Raw genomic sequence first — 19,220 nt, 5'->3', positions numbered from 1 at the left:
TATTCATAGATGAAAATTTATAATACAGGATCTTTGAGATTACAGTTTTTCATTGTTGCTCCACCCTCTTTGATGATCTCATTGAGATTTATTTGTAAAACCAAGCCTATTTTCTGATGTCACTTTGATTTTCATCTTAAAATAACAGTAAGCTCAGTTTTCCCTTTTTTTACTCAACATTAAGGAACACTTAGCTAAATTATTGAATGTCTTACAAGATTTACAGTGCAACAGAGGGTCAAATTTCATATGACTTGGTGAGATGTTGACCCTCAATACAAGGAGGCTGAATGTTTGTTTATAGGTGTGTGAAACTGGAGTTTCATGTTATGAATTTTTTGAGGTTAGTGAGACTAGAAGGGAAAGTTTCTTTATCAAATTGGGTAGCATATCTGTGTTTAGTTTCACATTGCTACTGTGTAGTGATGGGATAAGTAAGCAGAAATTTTATTTTGCTGTAGTGAAATTTGCACTTTGCATGATTTGATTTTATATTTTGAATTAGTCGTTACTCTGTGTGAGGTTAATGTTTCCATTTTTTTTTCTACTTCTTTCTTGCCCATCTTTGGCAGAAAGAAAAGTCTATTCCTGTTGTATAGTTTGATGCTGTGAATGTCCTTTTTATAAGTTAATTATATAAATAACTGAATCTAGTGCATTTTACAGTACATTTCCTTAAGCAAACTAGATGAAATGCTTTTTAATAACCATATAGTCATTTGATGATTTTTATACTTGCCATTTGAAGACAGTTTGGATATAGATTGATACAGAATTACTTAAAGTACTGCATATAAATTAAACATTAAAAAGGTAGATACAGACAGACTAAGCAGCTCAATTATAATCTTTGGTTATGCAGTTACTGCCTCAAGGACACTCCATCCATTTCATATCATATGTCCTTCTTTTGAAAGATGATCACTGGGTTCAAGTAACATTTCAGCACAGCAGGAAATTGCATAATTTATAGACCTTTAAAATGAAGAACAGAGAACTGCTTTCCATAAATTAAATTTCCCTCTCATTTTTTTTTCCTCCCCTTACAGATCGGAACACTGAAGGATTACTACCACTTCTACCATAGTAAAACAATTAAAAGGTCAGTTCTCTCAAGTAGAGGTACCCACAGCTTCATTTCAATGGAACCAAAGGTAAGGAAATCCATCTAAGTGTCTGAGGCAAAAGCCTTTGCATTTTTTATATGAAATATCATACCATGAGGTGTTTACCTGAATGGCATATAGCATTACAAGAACTGACACACTATCTGTTCACTAAGGTTCTGCTTCCCATTAAAATGAGGCGGAGACAATACCATGCTATTAAGTCATGTGCTATTCTTGGAGCATAAGGTCCAATATTATTCTTGGAGTTTTGTTAATGTACTAATCACCATGCTGTGCTTCTCTACAAAACCATGTGTAACATTAATGTCTGCAAATCTTCTGTAAATCATCTAGGTTTTGAAATGAAGATGAGCAATATAGGATGGTATCAATGTTTAGAGGAAAGTTTCTCTTTTTTTTTTTTTTTTTTTTTTTTTGTTAGATTGTTTGTTGGTTTTCCTGGTCTTTTTCTAGAGTTAAGAGTTTGTGAGAGATTAAAATAATAATATTTTTTTTCTGTTTACTTTTTACCAGTTCCCCTTGATCTTAATTTTAAGATCTATTTAATCTATTTAAAAAATAGTAAAAGTAAAAGAAAAAGCAGTTTACTGTACTCATATCTGTTCCCACAAGTGCAGAGACCCACCATTCAGACAACAGGGGCTGTGCTTGCAGTAGGTCATTCTGCAAGAGTAATAAGGAAAAGTGTTTGCATTTGCATCAGCTTACTCTGTTTCCTACGTGCATAGAGGTGCAGTAGTTTACATGCAAATATGCAAGTTCATATGCACATACCACCATGAATTTTTTTATATTACCCAGCTTCCAAATACCACTTCTGCACTGTTGGCAGCTGGCCTTGATTACTATGCCCTGAACTGTGAGAGACTGTATGGCAGAGCACAGCAGAAAATCAGGGCAATAATTGATTTTCTAGTGCCTTTCATGTTATACCATTTAGGTCTTTTCCTATATACAGTATTCTGTGCTGCTGCTGGTACAGGAGTCTCACTGCCCAATTTCTGCATCATTATTAAATATCACTGAAATATTGAGACGCTCTGGTGAGGGCTGTGCAAGGTACTCAACACTGGTAATGATTCTATATGTTAAAGAGAAGAGAAAGCTAGCAGTCTAATATTGTGTTCTGGTAAAAGTGTTTGTGATTCATCTTGTGATGGCTCCACAGAATCTGGGTTTGGGAATTCTTGTGCAGATTTAGACATGTCAAAATGCAAACATATATTTGTAGCATAAAGTCCAGCTTGTGTGTTTATAATATTTCATGATTATTAAAACAGGCTGGAAATTCAATTGTATTGTATAAGCTGGACCTTTTGAAAACAAAAGGCTTAATCTTAAGAAAGGCATGTCGCATGGCTTTGAGAATGTTAAAACACCAGTATTTATGTTATTATATTTATGAGTATCACTGTATCTAATGCCAGTATTTGCAGCAGATTAGATGGCGTGTGTATTCGTGAACAAGGGAACACTAAGGTTCACGTACTTTCAAAATCATTTAATGGTAGTTTGGTTAATGCTTAAAATCCTCTCTGTGTAACATGTACACACAATTACTTGATCTGTGCTTGCTTCAGATGTGGATCACTAATTTCCTGCTTTATAAAATTTTAAACGTTGGAATTTTTATTGAGGAGAAATTCCTTACATAAGTTACCATTATGTAATGAAAGAACCATTTTGAAATCTGGTATTTCTAAACTACTTGTGTGAATAATGTTTGATTGCACTGTGTGACTGTAATAGGAAAGACATATCGGTAGTGTAAAAAACTGCTTTTGTGGATTTCAATTAATGAATCACTTTAATGATCTTTGGCTTGATTTTTTTTTTTTCTAGAAAACCTTCATGACACCATTATAAATTACATGAATAAGTCCAACAGGGAGCATAAACTGATTAGTGTATTGCACATTATGACAATTGTCTCAACATTAGACAAATACTACCCTCTATTTAGATGGAAAGATAAAGAATATGCAGCGTAACATGACTTTGCCTGTTTTCATCCACATCCTTGCCTAGAGGAGAAATGGATCAAATAGTTTTAAGAAGAGATGCCCAAGTGTGGCTTTAATGTCCAAAACATAGATTGTCATGTAGAAAATTTGAAAGAGAGCTTTCTCCACAACATCTTTTCTAGTCTTGGTTATAGTTGCATAGTTGTTTCTTATGAGTTGTTAGCAAAAGGCATGAAAGAAGGTTGTGGAATCAGAGCAGAGTCTCTCTAACTGATCTGATGCTTCAGGTTAGCTTTTTGCATGGATCAGTGAAAGCACCATACCATGAAATGAGAGCCTTTTTAGCTCATTCGAATTTGCTCAGCAAAGTTATTTTGGTGGTGTGTGAATCAATGGGAGCAAAACAGAAGGGGGAAGATGGACGGAGTCAGTTCATACTTGAAAAGGTTCATGAATTAAAAGGGGAATTAAAAGTTGTGGTGCACCCCTGGTTTTGCCACAGTGCTGAAAAGAAAGTACACAAGGTGAAGAAAATGCAAAATATAATTGCAACCTCACCATGTAAGTCACATGTCACTTGTAAGTGACATGTAAGTCACCTTATGTCAATACAAACATGAAGAAAATCCAATGGAGCTTTTCTATCACTGAAGAGATTACAGTTCCAATGAAATGTGATAGCTAAAACACTTTGAACATAGCAATGGTACATAGAAGTTAAGCAGACAGTATAGATGAGAAAGCTGTCTTTTCATAACGGAAACTGTTCTATGAGATGAAGAGTTCGTAGTGAAGGGCTGTGATAATGAAGTTTGGGACTTGTATGGAGAAAAATGTCCCACAGAATCAAGTAGTATAAATGGCAAAGCAATAACTGTAGAATACATTTTTAACATAGTAAAATGCAGTTTTAACATTGATAAATACTCAAATCTGTGTACATACAAAGCTATATGGTTTAGTGGAGGACTTGTTAGTGTTAGGTCAGAGGTTGGACTCGATGATCTTGAGGTCTCTTCCAACCTAGACAATTCTGTGATTCTGTAAACTTTGTTCTGTTTTGCTTATGAGGTCCCCAGTGCTTCGCATCACAACAGAGATCTAAAAAATAAATGTGGCCCATAGCAATGCTTCAAAATGTAAAATTAGTAATTCAACTTCTTGTAAAATGTCACATTTACTAACAGGGAAAATGTTTTACAGCATTAGTGTTTGTCAGTCTGAACTGAGATGACATCTCTTTTTTTTTTTTTTTTTTTTTTTTTAATTTTATTTCAGATAGAATCATAGAATCATAGAATTATAGAATATCCTGAGTTGGAAGGGACCCATAAGGATCATCAAGTCCAACTCCTGGCACCACACAGGTCTACCCAAAAGTCTAGACAATGTGACTAAGTGCACAGTCCAATCGCTTAAATTCAGACAGGCTTGGTGCAGTGACTACTTCACTGGATAGGCTTCTTTGTGGTTTGAACCTCCTAGCTAGTGGGTCAGGTTCACACTCACATTTTAAAAGCTGAAAGATTACCAGTGTCACTTTCTTTGAAATAAGAAGGAAAGCCACCTAATTTCAGCAAGACACCCTGCTTGAGCTGGATTGTGCAGAAATGTCATGCCTTTGCTGCCTCTGCTCCAGGGTCAGAATACCTGTTGGAAACATTGCTCCAGACACCTACTTTCACCCAGTCTCAGCAAACCACACAAAGAGAAGATCTGTATGACTTGGTGATGTAAAGCTGTTAGTAGCGTGTGTGCAGTGGGTTTTTGTCTCTGCCAAAACAAGCCAAATGGGACTGGTGGCTGCAGCATGTAAAACACTACCAAGTTTATCTCTGAGGAGACAACACCAAATGGTCTGGGCTGACTTCAGAGGTTGGAAAGGTAATGGCAGAATTGTGTTCATAATACTTGTAGGACACTGGCTGTTCATGAGAGGTCAGAAGGGAGCAGAACGGTAGCAGCAGTAAATATTTTATCATGCAGCTGTGCAGCAGGGCTTTCACCAGTTCACACTGCTGAATGATATCCTGTGTTGATGCAGGAGATAGCTCGCTAAAGAGCAGGAGAGAGGATGGATTTCACTATAAGGTCTTGCTTTGGCAAAGATTATGCCACTCCTTGTTGGGATTATCTTTGGAAAGTAATACAGTTAATCAGTAGAGATCAGAATGTTCATTGCAAGTAGAGAGGAGGGTCAAAATTTTCAATGCCAGGATGAACATCATCAGGTTGTGTTTTCCAATTATTTGTGAGTTTAAATGTGCTGAGATTGGAGTGAGAGGTTGAGAAAGGAGAAAACAAAGCTTAAAATAATTTGTATTTCATGTAGGAGGAACATGAATTCAGCAGGAATAAATAATTTCACTAAACTACTAAATCCTTGGGCTTTTAAGAGCTGACATTTTGGACTGAAAGCTTAGAGAAACTGATGAGAATGCTGTTGTGGGTAAGGTTGTGTTTCATGTTGGCAGTGCTAACTGCTATGTTGTTAAACCTCATTAGTGAACAGGAGGATTTTGTTAGCCAGAGTAACAGAACTGTTAAACACTGGGACCAGGTGAGTTACTGAAGTCTGCCCGGGTAGCCATAATCTGCATGAGCGCTCAGAGGACAAAGAATCAATACTACTTGGTAGTGAAATAATAGGAACTGTCACACTGATTTCCATCTTCAGAGTTTGACTGGTGGGCTTAAGTTAGTTGTTAACTAATGAAATATTTACCACTGTGGGCTCCTAATTTAATTGCCTCAAAGAGCTTTTACATGAGTAACTCTTTAGTTTAGTCAAATTCAAGAATCAGGCTTGCTGTTTCATGGAGTCTGTTGCCAGTGAGTTGGAACATGAACAGAATCACAATGTGTGAGAGGCCACAGCAACATCTCCCTTTGGTACCTGTCTCCAGAGTGTTAAAAAGTTTCATGTAAACCTGAGCAATTCAACTTGCAGCTTGGATCTTTTTGCAGGGCTTTCTGAGCTATGAAGTTGCTGTTCACTGATAAGCAACTGCATCAGATCCTGCTATAATTAGTTTTGCTCTAGTGCACATCATGTTGTTGTTAAGTTTGCACAAGATGGTTGGTATTTTGGTTGTGAAATGGTCATTGAAATCTCTCCGTACAGGGGTGCCTGGTATATTAGTCTTAGCTTATAAAATGTTCTCCATCAGGAAAAATCACAGGGAAGCCTGCATTGCTTCAGCAGGAATCAAGGTAAATTGTGCTGTGCTGAGGCTGCGAGACAGCATCAGGCTCATTTTCATTTGTGAGCCACCGTGGACTGGATTCCAGTTTGCAACGTGCCTAGATCTGGAGGAAAAGCATAGCGACAAATCCAGCAGTGCTGGAGTGGAACTGTAGCTGTGTTTTGTAGCAAGTTTCTCCCTTGCCTGTACCAGCATGACACCTGAAGAACCACGGAGGGTAGGGTGAAACAACTTATCTTTCTGTGGAACAGGACAGGACAGAACAGAACAGAATAGAATAGTTAAATGTGAAGGGACTTTCAAAGATCATCTAATCAACTGAAGAGGTCAGGCATAGCTAGAGAATAGCAACCTAAAATGTGGTGCTCCTTTTGGACACATGGGACGTGTTTGGCCTATGGATGATACAAACTCAGCTCAAAACTGAACCTTGAATGACAGCAACCTAAAGATGAAAGGCTCCAGAGTACATTCAGAAAGTATGAATTGGATGTATCACATATGTGGTTGTACCCTTGCACTGTTCAGGCCAAATCCAATGCTGCTGTAACAGGAGATAATGTTCTTCAATCAGCAAATTTTGTCGTATAATGGCAACTTCAATCAGCAAATTTTGTCATATAATGGCAATTTCTCTTCATTTATCTACAATAGGTAGAAATATTTAATGAAGATAATCATAGCACTAATGGGACCAAGACTTATTTGTGAAGAATAAAAGCTTTGTTAATGTCTAATTCTGCTATGATATTCATAAGATAGCTGACTTTTCTATTAGCACTTAAAGAAAACCTCAAAAATAATTACTTAAACTACCTAGGGGAATTATCTATTGATGTTTTCTACTAAAAACAGAGAAATGGCCAATAGGAATTCAATGTAATGTAATTTTAGGAAAGAAAAATGTCCAGTCTCAGAGAAAATCAAAGTGTTTCTTGACATGAATGATCTTGGTTGATTACCTGCATGTATTTCAGTTTCATCATAATTATTGCAGTTGTTAGCACCTGCCTCAAAGGGTTTTTGTCCTCTCCATTCCTTAATTGCTTGTGCATTAAAAGAAATGTTAGATTTCAGAACATAGTAGTTTTCTGGTTGCCAGGTCATTTTACAGAACTCCTTGGCAATGTCAATCTCACTGTTAACTGTTGGGCAAGAATTGGAGATTAGTCTAGAGGTTTCAACTGGCCCACTTCCTAATTAGTGTAGCAAATGGTTTGAGGAATGAAACAAAACAAAACAAAAAAACTCAGCAGAATGTCATTCTCTTGCTATTTTCATGTAGTTATTTTCATCAGTTGGTAGTGAGATGGGCCAGAAAACTGAAAGACCACAGGTTGGGAAGGAGTCGGGTAGAGATTTTGAACAGTCATATGCTGTGAAAAAGTGCTGTGCTTCTTCACCCTTTTTATCAAGTTATCCCAGCGTCACAGTCCAGCATCAGACCAGGTGGCTAATACCCAATTCCAGCAAGAAATAGTCTACTGGGATTGTGGTAGATCTGCTGTTGTGTTCTCTGCACTTCATCATCAATGAGAAAGATGTTGACTGACCCTGAAGAGCCAGGCAACAGCTCAGCTGTCTCTCAGAGAAGTAGCTAAGCTCTCCTGAGACAAGAATAGTCAAAATGAGGAAGATCTCATTGGTCTCTTGAGTCTGATGAATTTGGAACCTTCTGGTTTTGGAGGATCAAAATCAAAACACAAAACATGTATGCCGTGGCCTGGTGCTTTGCAAGAGACTCTATTAAGGAATAATAAAATAAAATAAAATAAAATAAAATAAAATAAAATAAAATAAAATAAAATAAAATAAAATAAAATAAAATAAAATAAAATAAAATAAAATAAAATAAAATAAAATAAAATAAAATAAAATAAAATAATGGAACCTATTCTGAAATTTGCAAAGCAACATAAACATAATACAAATATAAACATCAATAGTTACAAAATAAAAAAGACAGGATTTAAGCTCAGAGCCGTAGAAAAGCATTTTTCTTTTAAGAAATGTAGTTCTTTGACCTCTCTGCACTTGGTGAATTTGGGGTGCATGCCTACTGTACTCATACATTTTTGCTTCAAGGTATGTGTTATGCTGTTAAGATCCATTGTCTCTTGAGTAAATATGTAGAGCAGAGGTTAGGATCAGTGGCAGTATTTGTGACTGTAGTCTCAATCTTGTTACAAAATTTTGTTTAGGACCTTCAAAATACATAGAAATGTTCTTTAGGAGGAAAACTCCCTTCCAGAGATACTTTTGTTATATAGGGAGTACATATTTACAAAGTATACAGTTCCACATTCACAATTGGTCAGATTTAAGGCTCAGAATATAATGTCCCTCTTAAATTTTGGAGACAAATCAGGGAAAACACTTTTGTAGATGTTTTCCTTTCACAGTCACCCATAGAACAAAGAAGAACTACATTCTGGTATCTTAAAACCTAGATCTAGCCTGTTTAAAAGTGATATTTTTTTACAATCACCTTGTGTAGCTTTTCATTTATATTTTTGTTGTAAAGAAGTACATGCTCCTGCATTTTCTACCAGTCTGTAATCTTTACTGGAGCTGCAGTGCTGACCCAAACAGTGGGTGGATTCAGGAAAAAGTCCAGTGCATACTACACCTAACAGCAAATTTAACATTGGCTTTAGCATTTAACATTTATTTTTAAAATATAAAAGTGCCTGGTGCACAAATATTTATTTGTGAATACTTGCTTTAGTTCCTACCTCATAACCCCATAGACTTTAGGTATTATAACCTTTCAGGATATCATAACTGCAAAGTTGAATGTTTGTTGAAGAAACATTAAAAGCATGGCAGGAAAACTTTTGTCACTATGCTGCTTCATCAGAAGACCCTTTGGCATCAGAAGCATGGTGGTTTCATGGCATGGGTAAAGGGTGGAGAAATTACCAGGGCAGTGCGCACTGTGGTATGGTGCAGCATGCTTTAGGAGTCTTCAGTTGCCAATTGATGAGAGCAGGGACTAGTAGAGGTCCCAGCCACTTTTGCTGAGAGCATGCAAGGTATATGAGGCATTCCATGTAGTTAATCAGCATCATTAGGTTCCCTTGTGTGTCTTAAGTTATCTAAATGCTTTCTAAAATATTTGCATTCAGAGATGAGATTGTCTCAGCATCTCTCTGTCAGGATTTCTAAACATGTGGCTGTTGCTTTCTTGCATAACTGCACATCTGCCTGGTTGCCTCTCCCTGTGTGAGCTGGGAGTGCTCAGCCTCATTCAAAAATGACCTTTAATGAGGGGAATGCCATGCACATAAAGCAAGATCACACACTGCAAGTGATACATTAAAAATAATAATAATAAAAAAAATAAAAAAAAAAAGAAGGAAGAGAAAAAAAAAGATCCATTTGCAGCCTAAGAAGGCAAGGGGTGTTACATTCATCTCACAGTTCAGGAATTACTAAAGGATTTTGCTCAGCCTTAGAGACGACAAAAACACTTTAGGTAAATCTGTGTGTGAGAAATTTAAATCCATAGAATAACTTTTTCATCATAGCAGTTATAAATGTGAAATAGCGGAGCGTGAAAAAGGAAAGCACTTGTCAATCCTTAGTCTATGGATGTTATTAGGCATTCATAACATTTGAGTTTCTCTACTGTTGTAGCACATGTTCCTGCATTTTTTTATCAGTGAAATGGGTCTATATGTGAAAAATGACAGGGAAACTAAATGTTCAAAAATAGACAAGAGGAATTAGTCCTTTCATTCCTAATCTTTGTTCTAGGAGCTTGCCAGGGGAGACAGCTGCAATGGTCTTGTGTTATACAAAATGCGCTTTTGCTGTCATTAGAGTCAGTTTGCATTGCTAGTGGCAGAGTTAGCAAGTTGCTGCTCTGGCTGCTGGGGTATAAAATTGCTGGATATCAGCAAGAGTCAGAAGAGGAGGAAGTGAAGAGATCCTAGTTTTGAACTACAGAAAGATGCACCATTCTGGAAAAAAGCTGATCCTGCAGGGCCAAATGCCAGAATGTCAGACTAGAGAGAGAGAGAGATTGAAAGAAAACACTCTTTGGAAAGGAACATCTCAGAGCAGAATGTGTAGGAATGTGACAGAGCAGCTTTTACACACCATTTCCTGAGGGGATCCAGCTTCATCTGATACTGATGATATTGGTTATAGTGCAGGATATTCATAGAAAATGGATTAAAGATTTTTTTTTTCTTGCATTTGAAAAATTTTCTGACAGCAATATATGTTCCTGATGGAGTGCATCAACATATTTATGCATCTCTCTGCCTGCTTCTGACAGACAAAACAATCTCACTCAATTCTAGTAGCAGTTTTCACCCAGATAATCTAAATGGTAAACAGCAAATAATGATGATACACATAGATAATTTATCATATCTAGAGTTATTAACAGATAATAAAGAGCAGGGACAGGGAGCTGGAAAGACATCCTTTCCCAAGGCAAAGCAAAAAGAATCCACCTTCCTCCCCCCAGACTTTGTGTGTGTAACAACCTCATTTTTTTATAGGATCATTTTGAAAAGTCAATGTCACTGGAAAGCCAGTCGTTTTCCTTGGCTGGATATTCTATTTCAGACTGGCAGATCTTCATCATCCTGTGAGCTGCTCAGAGGAGCTGTGCGCTGCATCCAGCTGTGCAGCTTGAACATGTGTGGACATCAGCAGACGGCTTCACTCCACGTGCTTCCACTCCCTACCTGTGAAATGGGGACAGTGCTGACAGCTGAATGCAAACTGCTGCGAATGGCACATGCAAAGAGAGCACTCTGTATTTTATTCTGGGGAAATATATTGCTTTTGGTGTCACACAGAGCATTGTAGAATACACATAACATCTGAGTAAAATAAAACACTCTCACTTTAAATCCTTTCCCTATAATCCACTGTAAGCAGTCATATCCATTGGTGTGTTGACTATTGCTTGCATAAGCTGTATTTAACCTAGATTATTGTTTTCCACTTTTTTGAGGGGGAGTAAATTCTGTCACTCCCATTAATGTTGATTTTTTCTATAAATATGCAGGCGAGAATATCTGTTTATGTTTACTTTTTAAGTAAAGATAATTTCAATTAAAAAATTTCTTTTTACATCTTTTTACCAAACTCGGAGTCAGTCCACTGTTTGGTCAATAGCAGTTACAACAACTATATGTGATCATATGATAAAGCCAGAATTTCTGAATTCTAAACAGGTTTCTCTTTTCCAGGGTGTTTCTAAGAAACTATTTCTCCAAAATACAGTTGCCAATAGACTCACAGTCTGTAAGACCAAAAGGAAATATTGTGGTCATCCAGTCAAACCATCTTTGACCAGATGTCATATGGGTCCCTGGAATTTTTATCTGAAGCAGAGTGTAGCTTTTAGAAATCCTCCAATTTTTATTAAAATATTTCCAGCAATGGAGAGTTTCCAGAAGGAAAAAGGTTGCATTGGTATAGAAAGTATTCATAACCTGTAATCATGAAGAATCACATTTATATTAGCCCTTTTGAAACTTTTTTTTTATCGTAACAGAAGACAAAGTAGAGATAGCTCATATAAAGCTCATTGTTTTATGAGCTTTGAGCTTTCAAGTGACATAAACATAGATAACAGAAATTTTGGCAAGACTATACAGACCACACTGCAACCTTATGTGCACGGTCTGACTGGAGACTGAAAAGCTTTGGTATATACAACTGGAAAGTCTGTCTCATAAGTGAGAGCCTTGGAAATAATGCTCATTGTTTTATTTTTCTCAGTTTTTAATATGAAGAGCATTGTGAATTATGAGCATTGAGAAATGAATCCATAACTAAGTGACTGCTCCTGGCGCGTTTCTTATGTCAGAATGTGCACAAGGACTGTCAGGGAGTTACCAAGTCAAGATGTTGCTCGTGCTTCACTCAGGGCTTTAAAATAAAGCAAAGCAGTAACCAGCAGGTTCATTAATCAGGCATCACTCCAGCTTTTATGTGGTCTGATTTGCAGAAATTGAGAGATACTACCTCGCTGGAAGCACTGTCAGCAGTTCTTGAGGTGTGGGAATAGTACTTCAGTTGAAACATTTGCTTTTCTTTAGCTTACTGGATGTAGGAAAGGAAACTTTTTCATTTGCCGGGCAGTTGGACTGCAATGTTTCCTCAGGCTGGCTGCATGTGTCTTTCATGGGTAGCTTTGCAGATTATTTCAGAAGGTGATGATGATGTTTAAGAGCGGCAATAATCAGTATTTTCACAGCAGCAAGCTTCACTGCCAGCTGCAAGACTGGAATTCAGGACAGATAGAACTGTGCTAAAGCTTGGGTCACACACAGAGAAAAAGAAAGATTAAACCAGCAATGGCTTGAAGGGCACAGAATGTTTCCTATTATTATTATTATTTTATTTTTTTTCTTCACTACAACTTGTTCTGGAAGAGGCAATGCTAATGAGTCTCTTCTCTTGATCTGAGAGGTAGATCAGAGACATACAAGTTGGCCATGAAAAGAACAGGAATATTCCTCAATTTGTGGCACAAAGGATCTGAAATGCCAAAGAACTAGTGACATAGAATGGTGTAAAATATATCATGGATATTTCCAAAAAGAGCAAAACTCTTGTTTTTTTATTTAGTGTTTCAAAACTTTGAAAATGAATCTTGAGATACGTACTTTTTCCCCAGTTTTGAATTCTAAACATTTTAAGTATATGCTAGGAAAAGGGTAGGTGAAGGGAGGGAGGAAGGGAGGAAGGAGGAAAGAAAGGAAGAAAGGGAGAAAGGGAGAAGGAAGAAAAGAAGGAAAGAAGGAAAGAGGTGGTGGTTTCATGTTTTGTAGAGGGCAACAATATTGTACAGGGATGATTTCAATGGGATTTTGGTCAATGAAGAGACTACTCAGGTAAAACACCCTCTATTTGCTTTGGCAAGACTGGTAGACTGGTATGCCACTGATGGATATCACTTAATTATGGAATATTTCTACTACCGCAGAAATTCTCAGTGGATTTGCTAAACTGCTGTCGTTTTTATCTGTGACAATACAATCTATGGCAAACCCTTGACCAAATCTGCACCTTTGGAATTACACTGGTGTTTTTGAATTTGACTCAATGGGAGACTTGTCTTCCTAAAGGTCATTTAGTAAATGATTTAAAGCCATCTGAAATTAGCACATGCAGATATCTGAAGTACTTACATCATTTATAATGAGTTGTATGACTGGCCTAAGGAAAGAAAAAATCCATCAAAAATTTATACTTTATATATATATATGTAAACCATCATGGCTACAGTAATATAAACATAAACCTCAATATATTTCAACTGCCAGATGTTAAACTCCAAAGCTAATTAAGGTTAGAGAGCTTGAAGTTTTATTCCCTTGTGGATACTGGGTTCAGCATCAGCCTTTCAGTTTATTAAGAAGATACAATTGTAGGCCTAATTAGATGAAGCTGCAACGTATCAGTTTACATTTGGAGTGATGTTAATTCTAATCTTCACAACGTACTGAAATTCTAGATTATTATACTGTTTCACATCTAGATACACTAGCATTGTACGTAGTGGTGTAAGCAGAAAGTTAGGTACTGTACCTAACAGACCTATCAGTTATAGTGTTTTTTGTTTTTATTCTTAAAATCTGTGTTCCCTTGTAGCTCTTGAGTTGTTATGAGGTGAACTGTCTGACCTGGGGTCATAAATGATAAAGTACCTTGTATAAGCATGAGAGTTGCTTTCAAGCTGGTGCAGCAAAGAGTTTTCCTGACTTTTCCAAGGCTGAGTTACCTTAGAAACAGAACCAGAAGTATCTGAGCTAACTAGGGCACTTCCAGTCCTAAGAAGAGAAAAATCCCCAGCTGCTTGAGATTCACTTTGCCTAGGACAGCTGGTGCTGCTGCTGGAAGCCACAAAGCTCCCTAGGACTTACTCTCAGCACTGCCTCAAAGCTGCCTTGTGATGTGCATTGTGCAATTTTAAGCTCCTTGCTGGTACAGCGTGGAAGAGGAGAGTGTGTTGGAGGTCATGGTCATGTTCCCTCAGCAACTGCTACAGTCACACCTGTGAATGTAATATCTGCTGAGACTTCCCCAAGGAGAGATAATGTGGGTCTTTTTGCCTCTGCCACTGTCGTTGTTCCTTGCCTTTCCAGCGGGACATGAGTTCTGGCCACAGACACTGAGCTTCTCCAAGATTGAAGTATGGTGCCACTCCTACCAGCAGGGCCATCTGGTAATAAACTCCCTTGAGGCCAGGACTGTGCAGTGCCACTTCTAGCCAGGCTGTGCCACTTTCTCTTGTGTTGCTTCCCTGTGTATTCCCCAGGTCTTGTTCCTGAAGCATGCAGAAGACTTTGCTGCCACACACAGTTGGAGGCAGAGTTGTGTTGACATATGTGAAGAACTCTGAGGTCTGGAGATGGGTAGGGTGCAGAAGAAAGGCAGTGGGTGTTTCGGATCTGTTTGCATGCACAGCTGTGCATCAGTGTACCTCATAGTTGTGGAAGTATGCCTGTAGTGCTATAATGGATTACTCGTATGTTGCAAAGTAGGTAGAAGCCACTTACTGCCTCACGTTTCTGTAGCTATAAGACGGAAAAATATGCATTGAATTTCGGCTTTGTTCCACAGGTCAGACCACTGTAGCTTTCCCTACTGCTGTGCAAGATGTGTTTCTTTGGGTTTAAGTAGTAATCTCATGTGTTCTCTGCTGCCTTCTTTTCTTGCCTGCTTTTCCTTTCTCTATCCAACTTGTCTTAACATCTGCTTCTGCTTCTGTTTTTTGTTTTTTTTTTTTTTTTTTTTAGATTATGTGTAGCATAATTATGACAACTGCTTTGATTGTGGATTGTCACTGACCCTTGCTGAAGAAGCATATTGTCAATCAGCAAGAATTCATCACTTAGCACTGCTGGATTCATTGACTTTTTATCCAACTTTAGACCCCTGCAGTTCGTGAAATGACATCTGCAATAATTTTCCATGCTTCTGACCTATGTCAATAGCTCCTTTATCCAACTGTCTTCATCTGTTTTTATGTGCAAATTGGCTGCTGCTACTGCAAGTCAGAGAATACTGATAGGTTAGGAAAATAGCCTACTGTTCAATTACTTAAAAAATACGCAATTCCTCTTAAGCAGAGTAATCCAACTATGGGAGTCTCACTTTCCTGACTCTGCATGTGGGCAAGAGGAGTTGTGCCAGCAGTCTTAAACATCCCCCCTGCATTGTCGAGTAACAGCTTGGGTCTCACTTGTTCCACAGCCAGGTTATGTCCCTTGGATATTAGTATATCCTCCAATATTCTTTGACTTCTTGTCTTCAATTTAATGTGAAATGCAAATGGACAGTATTGTCAAATGGTATGTTTAACTATAGCGTGTGTCACAGAAAACATGATGATGGCACACCTAAGATATATATCTGACTGTTTTTGCTACCTGTGAGCAGTAGGAACAATTTTTCTCTTATGGCCTGGTACGGGCCAAGCATAATCTCACTTTCTGCCTGTGAGAGTACCAGGCTCACTCCTGTCCTTTTTCAGCCTGGAGTTTATTCAAATGTCAGTGTTCAGAGTTTTAAGTGTGTGAAGGATGAGGTGTGCCAGGTGCAGCCTGAGACTATCCCTACAGAGAGGCAGGATGCTCATCTGGGGCAATTCCTTCTGTAGTCAAGTTCTAAGTGAAAGTGCTGGAATACTGTCCAGCTTTCTACATAACTGTTGCGCCTTTTGCTCATCCAACCTGACTCCATGCAGATTCATTGCTTGCTCAATGATACTTTATACATTCCCTACTTGATTTTTTTCTGTTTTTCTTTCTCTTTAATCTATACTGTTCATGTGGCAGAATGATGTGGTAAATTATGGCAGTATGAGAAATAAAGCCATGATTATGTTTGGGATTGGGACCTTCAGCAACTCTTTTTCACAGATTGAAGACCCACACCTTCATGTTTAACTCTGCAACATAAAAATAATAGATTTTTTTATGAAATGCATATATTACCTCAGAGTTAGGGTGCTTTTTCCTTGTGCATTTTTTTCCTCAAAATACAAAGGAGTATGCCTTCAACTTGCTTGTAACTTCTGCTTTTTGATAATAACATTTTCACATGTTGGACTTCACGTATTTTTAATCAATTTAAAAATATTTATTCAAGTAGACACCCTCATCACATATATGAAAAACAAAGTAAATGCTGTTTCACAAGCTTGTCTGGTGTTTTTACTTTAAAAATCATAGTGCTTTGATAAATGGGCGGATTTATTAATTTTTTTCAGCATGTGATATTTTTCCCTTTGCTTTTCAAACTTTTTGTCATAACTTATTACAGTGGAGATCTTAGTAGCGTTCTTATATGGGGCTACTTTTTCAATGAATGAAAAAGTAATACTTTGAATAAATGAAAGTGAAAATAGTTTTGTTTCACATAGAGATAATATTTCAGTATATTCTTTAGCATTTAAAGAGGATAAAAGAGTGGCGTGCTAGAATGAGCTCAGAGCAGCTTTTATTCTATAGCATTGTTTTATGAAGGTCTGTGAAGAGTAACTGCATCATGTACAGAACAAGCTTGTGAGTGCTGAAGTGAGAAGACTGGAAATGATGATTGTTTTTTTAAATAGTTTGGTCTCCAATCTGGCTTGGCTTTGATTTCTAGACATTCAGGAAATGGAACTTTTGAAGCTGAAGTCAATGGGAAAATGTACACTGTTCCCCCTCAGTAAGTGTGACTTTATGGAAATGTTAAAATGCACCTCATTGTTCGCATAGAGTCTCTTTTTGGCAAGAGGTGGGAATCTGTATAATCAATTACTCCAGAGATTTTCCTTCAAGGCCTATAGGTTAAAAAGTGTGGATGCTTTTTTAAAGAAAATATTTTTATACAAATGAGATCTTTTCATACAGAATCAAAGAAATACAGTATATACCAGACATTCACAGTGATATATACATGAATACCCATAAAATACTCAAAGGAGATACTAAAATAACTGCTGAGTTTTGACCTGGTCGTCATTAATATAATCCAGTCATTGTATAATTTAGCTTAGACTGAAGACTATTGGCAAGTTTTTCTCTTCGCTTTTTTAGAGAAAATAAACAAACTTTAGGATTCAGTGGAGTAAAGTGTTATATTTCTCTAGCAGTGGTATTTTCTGTAAAGTACACTTTATTCATTGGCTTCTCAAATGAGAATATGGGTTTCCTGGGATGTTTTAAATTATACTGTAGGTGAGTGTATCAGTGTATACTCAGTATAAAACAATTACTAAGCAGCTTTCAACAGAAAGTGTTTGCTAAAAATATTACAGACAAGGCTATACTCGGGAATGTGATCAAAGATACTATGTTGTTTTGGGTCACTCTGTCAAGCATTCTGTCTCCCTCAAGACAGTTCACAGTTGCTGTCTGTGAATGGTCATTTTGACTTCCCTCTTCCACTTACATGGATATCCAGAGACGCCCAAGATGAGCCCTCCTTACATCATATCCATCATTACAGAGCTACCTGTGTTATTCCCCACGCATTCCCATGCAGACATGCTATTTGCTTTTCCCTCTATTTGAACAAAATCAAATGACTATTTTATTTATAGTAATTTTATGAATACATTAAATTGTTGTTAGGTCTTGCACGAAGACAAGCAGGTACGTTTCTTTTTCTGGGTTTGGGTCTGAACATGCATGCTGCACAGCTCTTCTGCAAAATTACTCACTCTCTCATACGTTTTCCCTAACATTTCTAGGAGCTGAGGAAATAGGAATTATGGAAAACATCCAGAATGTATTAGGGGCAGGGCCTGCAACAAATACATATTCTGAAGAACAGTCCAATTTTTGGTAAAAGGTGGTAAATAAGATCCTAAAAATATCAGTCCATCACTCAAAAGCTAACCATTAGCTATGCTACTGGCTTGCACATTAACTCGGTTGATACAAGCTATTGTACAAATACAGCGTGTACACAAATACGAACATATATGGATATACAGAGTTCCTTATGTGTCAAGTGATTGTTCCAATAAACTGGAATTGCACAGTGAGGCAATGTTTGTGATTTCTTGAACTAAAGAACTGTCTGATAATTGTCATTAATGTCATTTTGGATAAAGGGAAAAAAGAGGAAAGGAATTGATTTTTTTGTTTGTTTGTTTGTTTTGAGGCATCAATATAAGGTTGTATCAGTCTCCATATGCACTATGATGCCTTTACATTCAGTCTTTTTAATGATCAGCAGATATTTGCAGCTGAATATGGAGTAAATAAATTGACAAAACATATTTTCACAGTGAATTGTAAAGAATTTTGTGATTTGTCTTGTCAGGAAAACCCCTCTTGTTCCGCCATATAGAAATGGTATTAACTTGTGTGGGTAATGCTGCCTCCTGGAATATTTCACACTCCTCTGGCCCCATTTACAAAAGGAAGGTTTTTTTCATAGTTCTCACAGTTGCTGTGAGTACTTCTCAGAGGAGCTTAGATGCAGAGGAGTCCCTAATGCCAAACTAAATGCCTTGTGTCTCTGACTCACAGGCCATAATAGCAGTGTTGGTGACTACCTTCTTCCATTGATGCTTGTGCACCTGAGTCAGTCTGCAGTGGTAGAAAGTTTAATTCTCTTCTGCTATCTCATTGTTTTAAATTTGTGGATCTTTTCACAACTGTATCAGATCCTCAGATTGTGTTGGTGGTTGGCCTTTGTAACTCCTCTCTTCAGACTCAGATATGGATGAGTTTTCATAATGAGTTAACATACATGTCATGGTATGCTCTGTATGCTTGTAGCTTGTGTCACTTTGAAATCTGTTGACTTAAACAGTTTTGTCTGTAATTTTTAAAGATGGGGTAACATGCTCATGTGACTCATTCCTTCAGCTAAAGGATGAGTCAAGGTAACAATAAATACTCATTCAGCATAGAAATCTTGGGACCTCTCCTTCAGCTGAA

At 37.4% G+C, this 19,220-nt stretch overlaps 1 protein-coding gene across 1 annotated transcript in view; it reads left to right on the top strand.

Annotated features, from left to right (window-relative positions):
- Positions 1–206: 206 nt before the first annotated feature.
- The window catches only part of PCSK5 (proprotein convertase subtilisin/kexin type 5), a gene marked incomplete at both ends in the record, with an annotated part of 228,492 nt that continues 209,478 nt past the window's right edge, over positions 207–19,220 (top strand). The window contains 2 exons of the mRNA XM_084305562.1: positions 207–257; positions 1,050–1,154. Coding sequence (XP_084161688.1) covers positions 207–257; positions 1,050–1,154 — 156 coding nt within the window. The remainder of the gene's footprint in view (positions 258–1,049; positions 1,155–19,220) is intronic.

The sequence above is a fragment of the Netta rufina genome (assembly GCF_964035555.1).
Source record: "Netta rufina genome assembly, chromosome: Z".
NCBI lineage: Eukaryota > Metazoa > Chordata > Aves > Anseriformes > Anatidae > Netta > Netta rufina.
The sequence above is the reverse complement of the archived record's forward strand: the minus strand, read 5'-3'. Positions and strand labels throughout refer to the sequence as shown.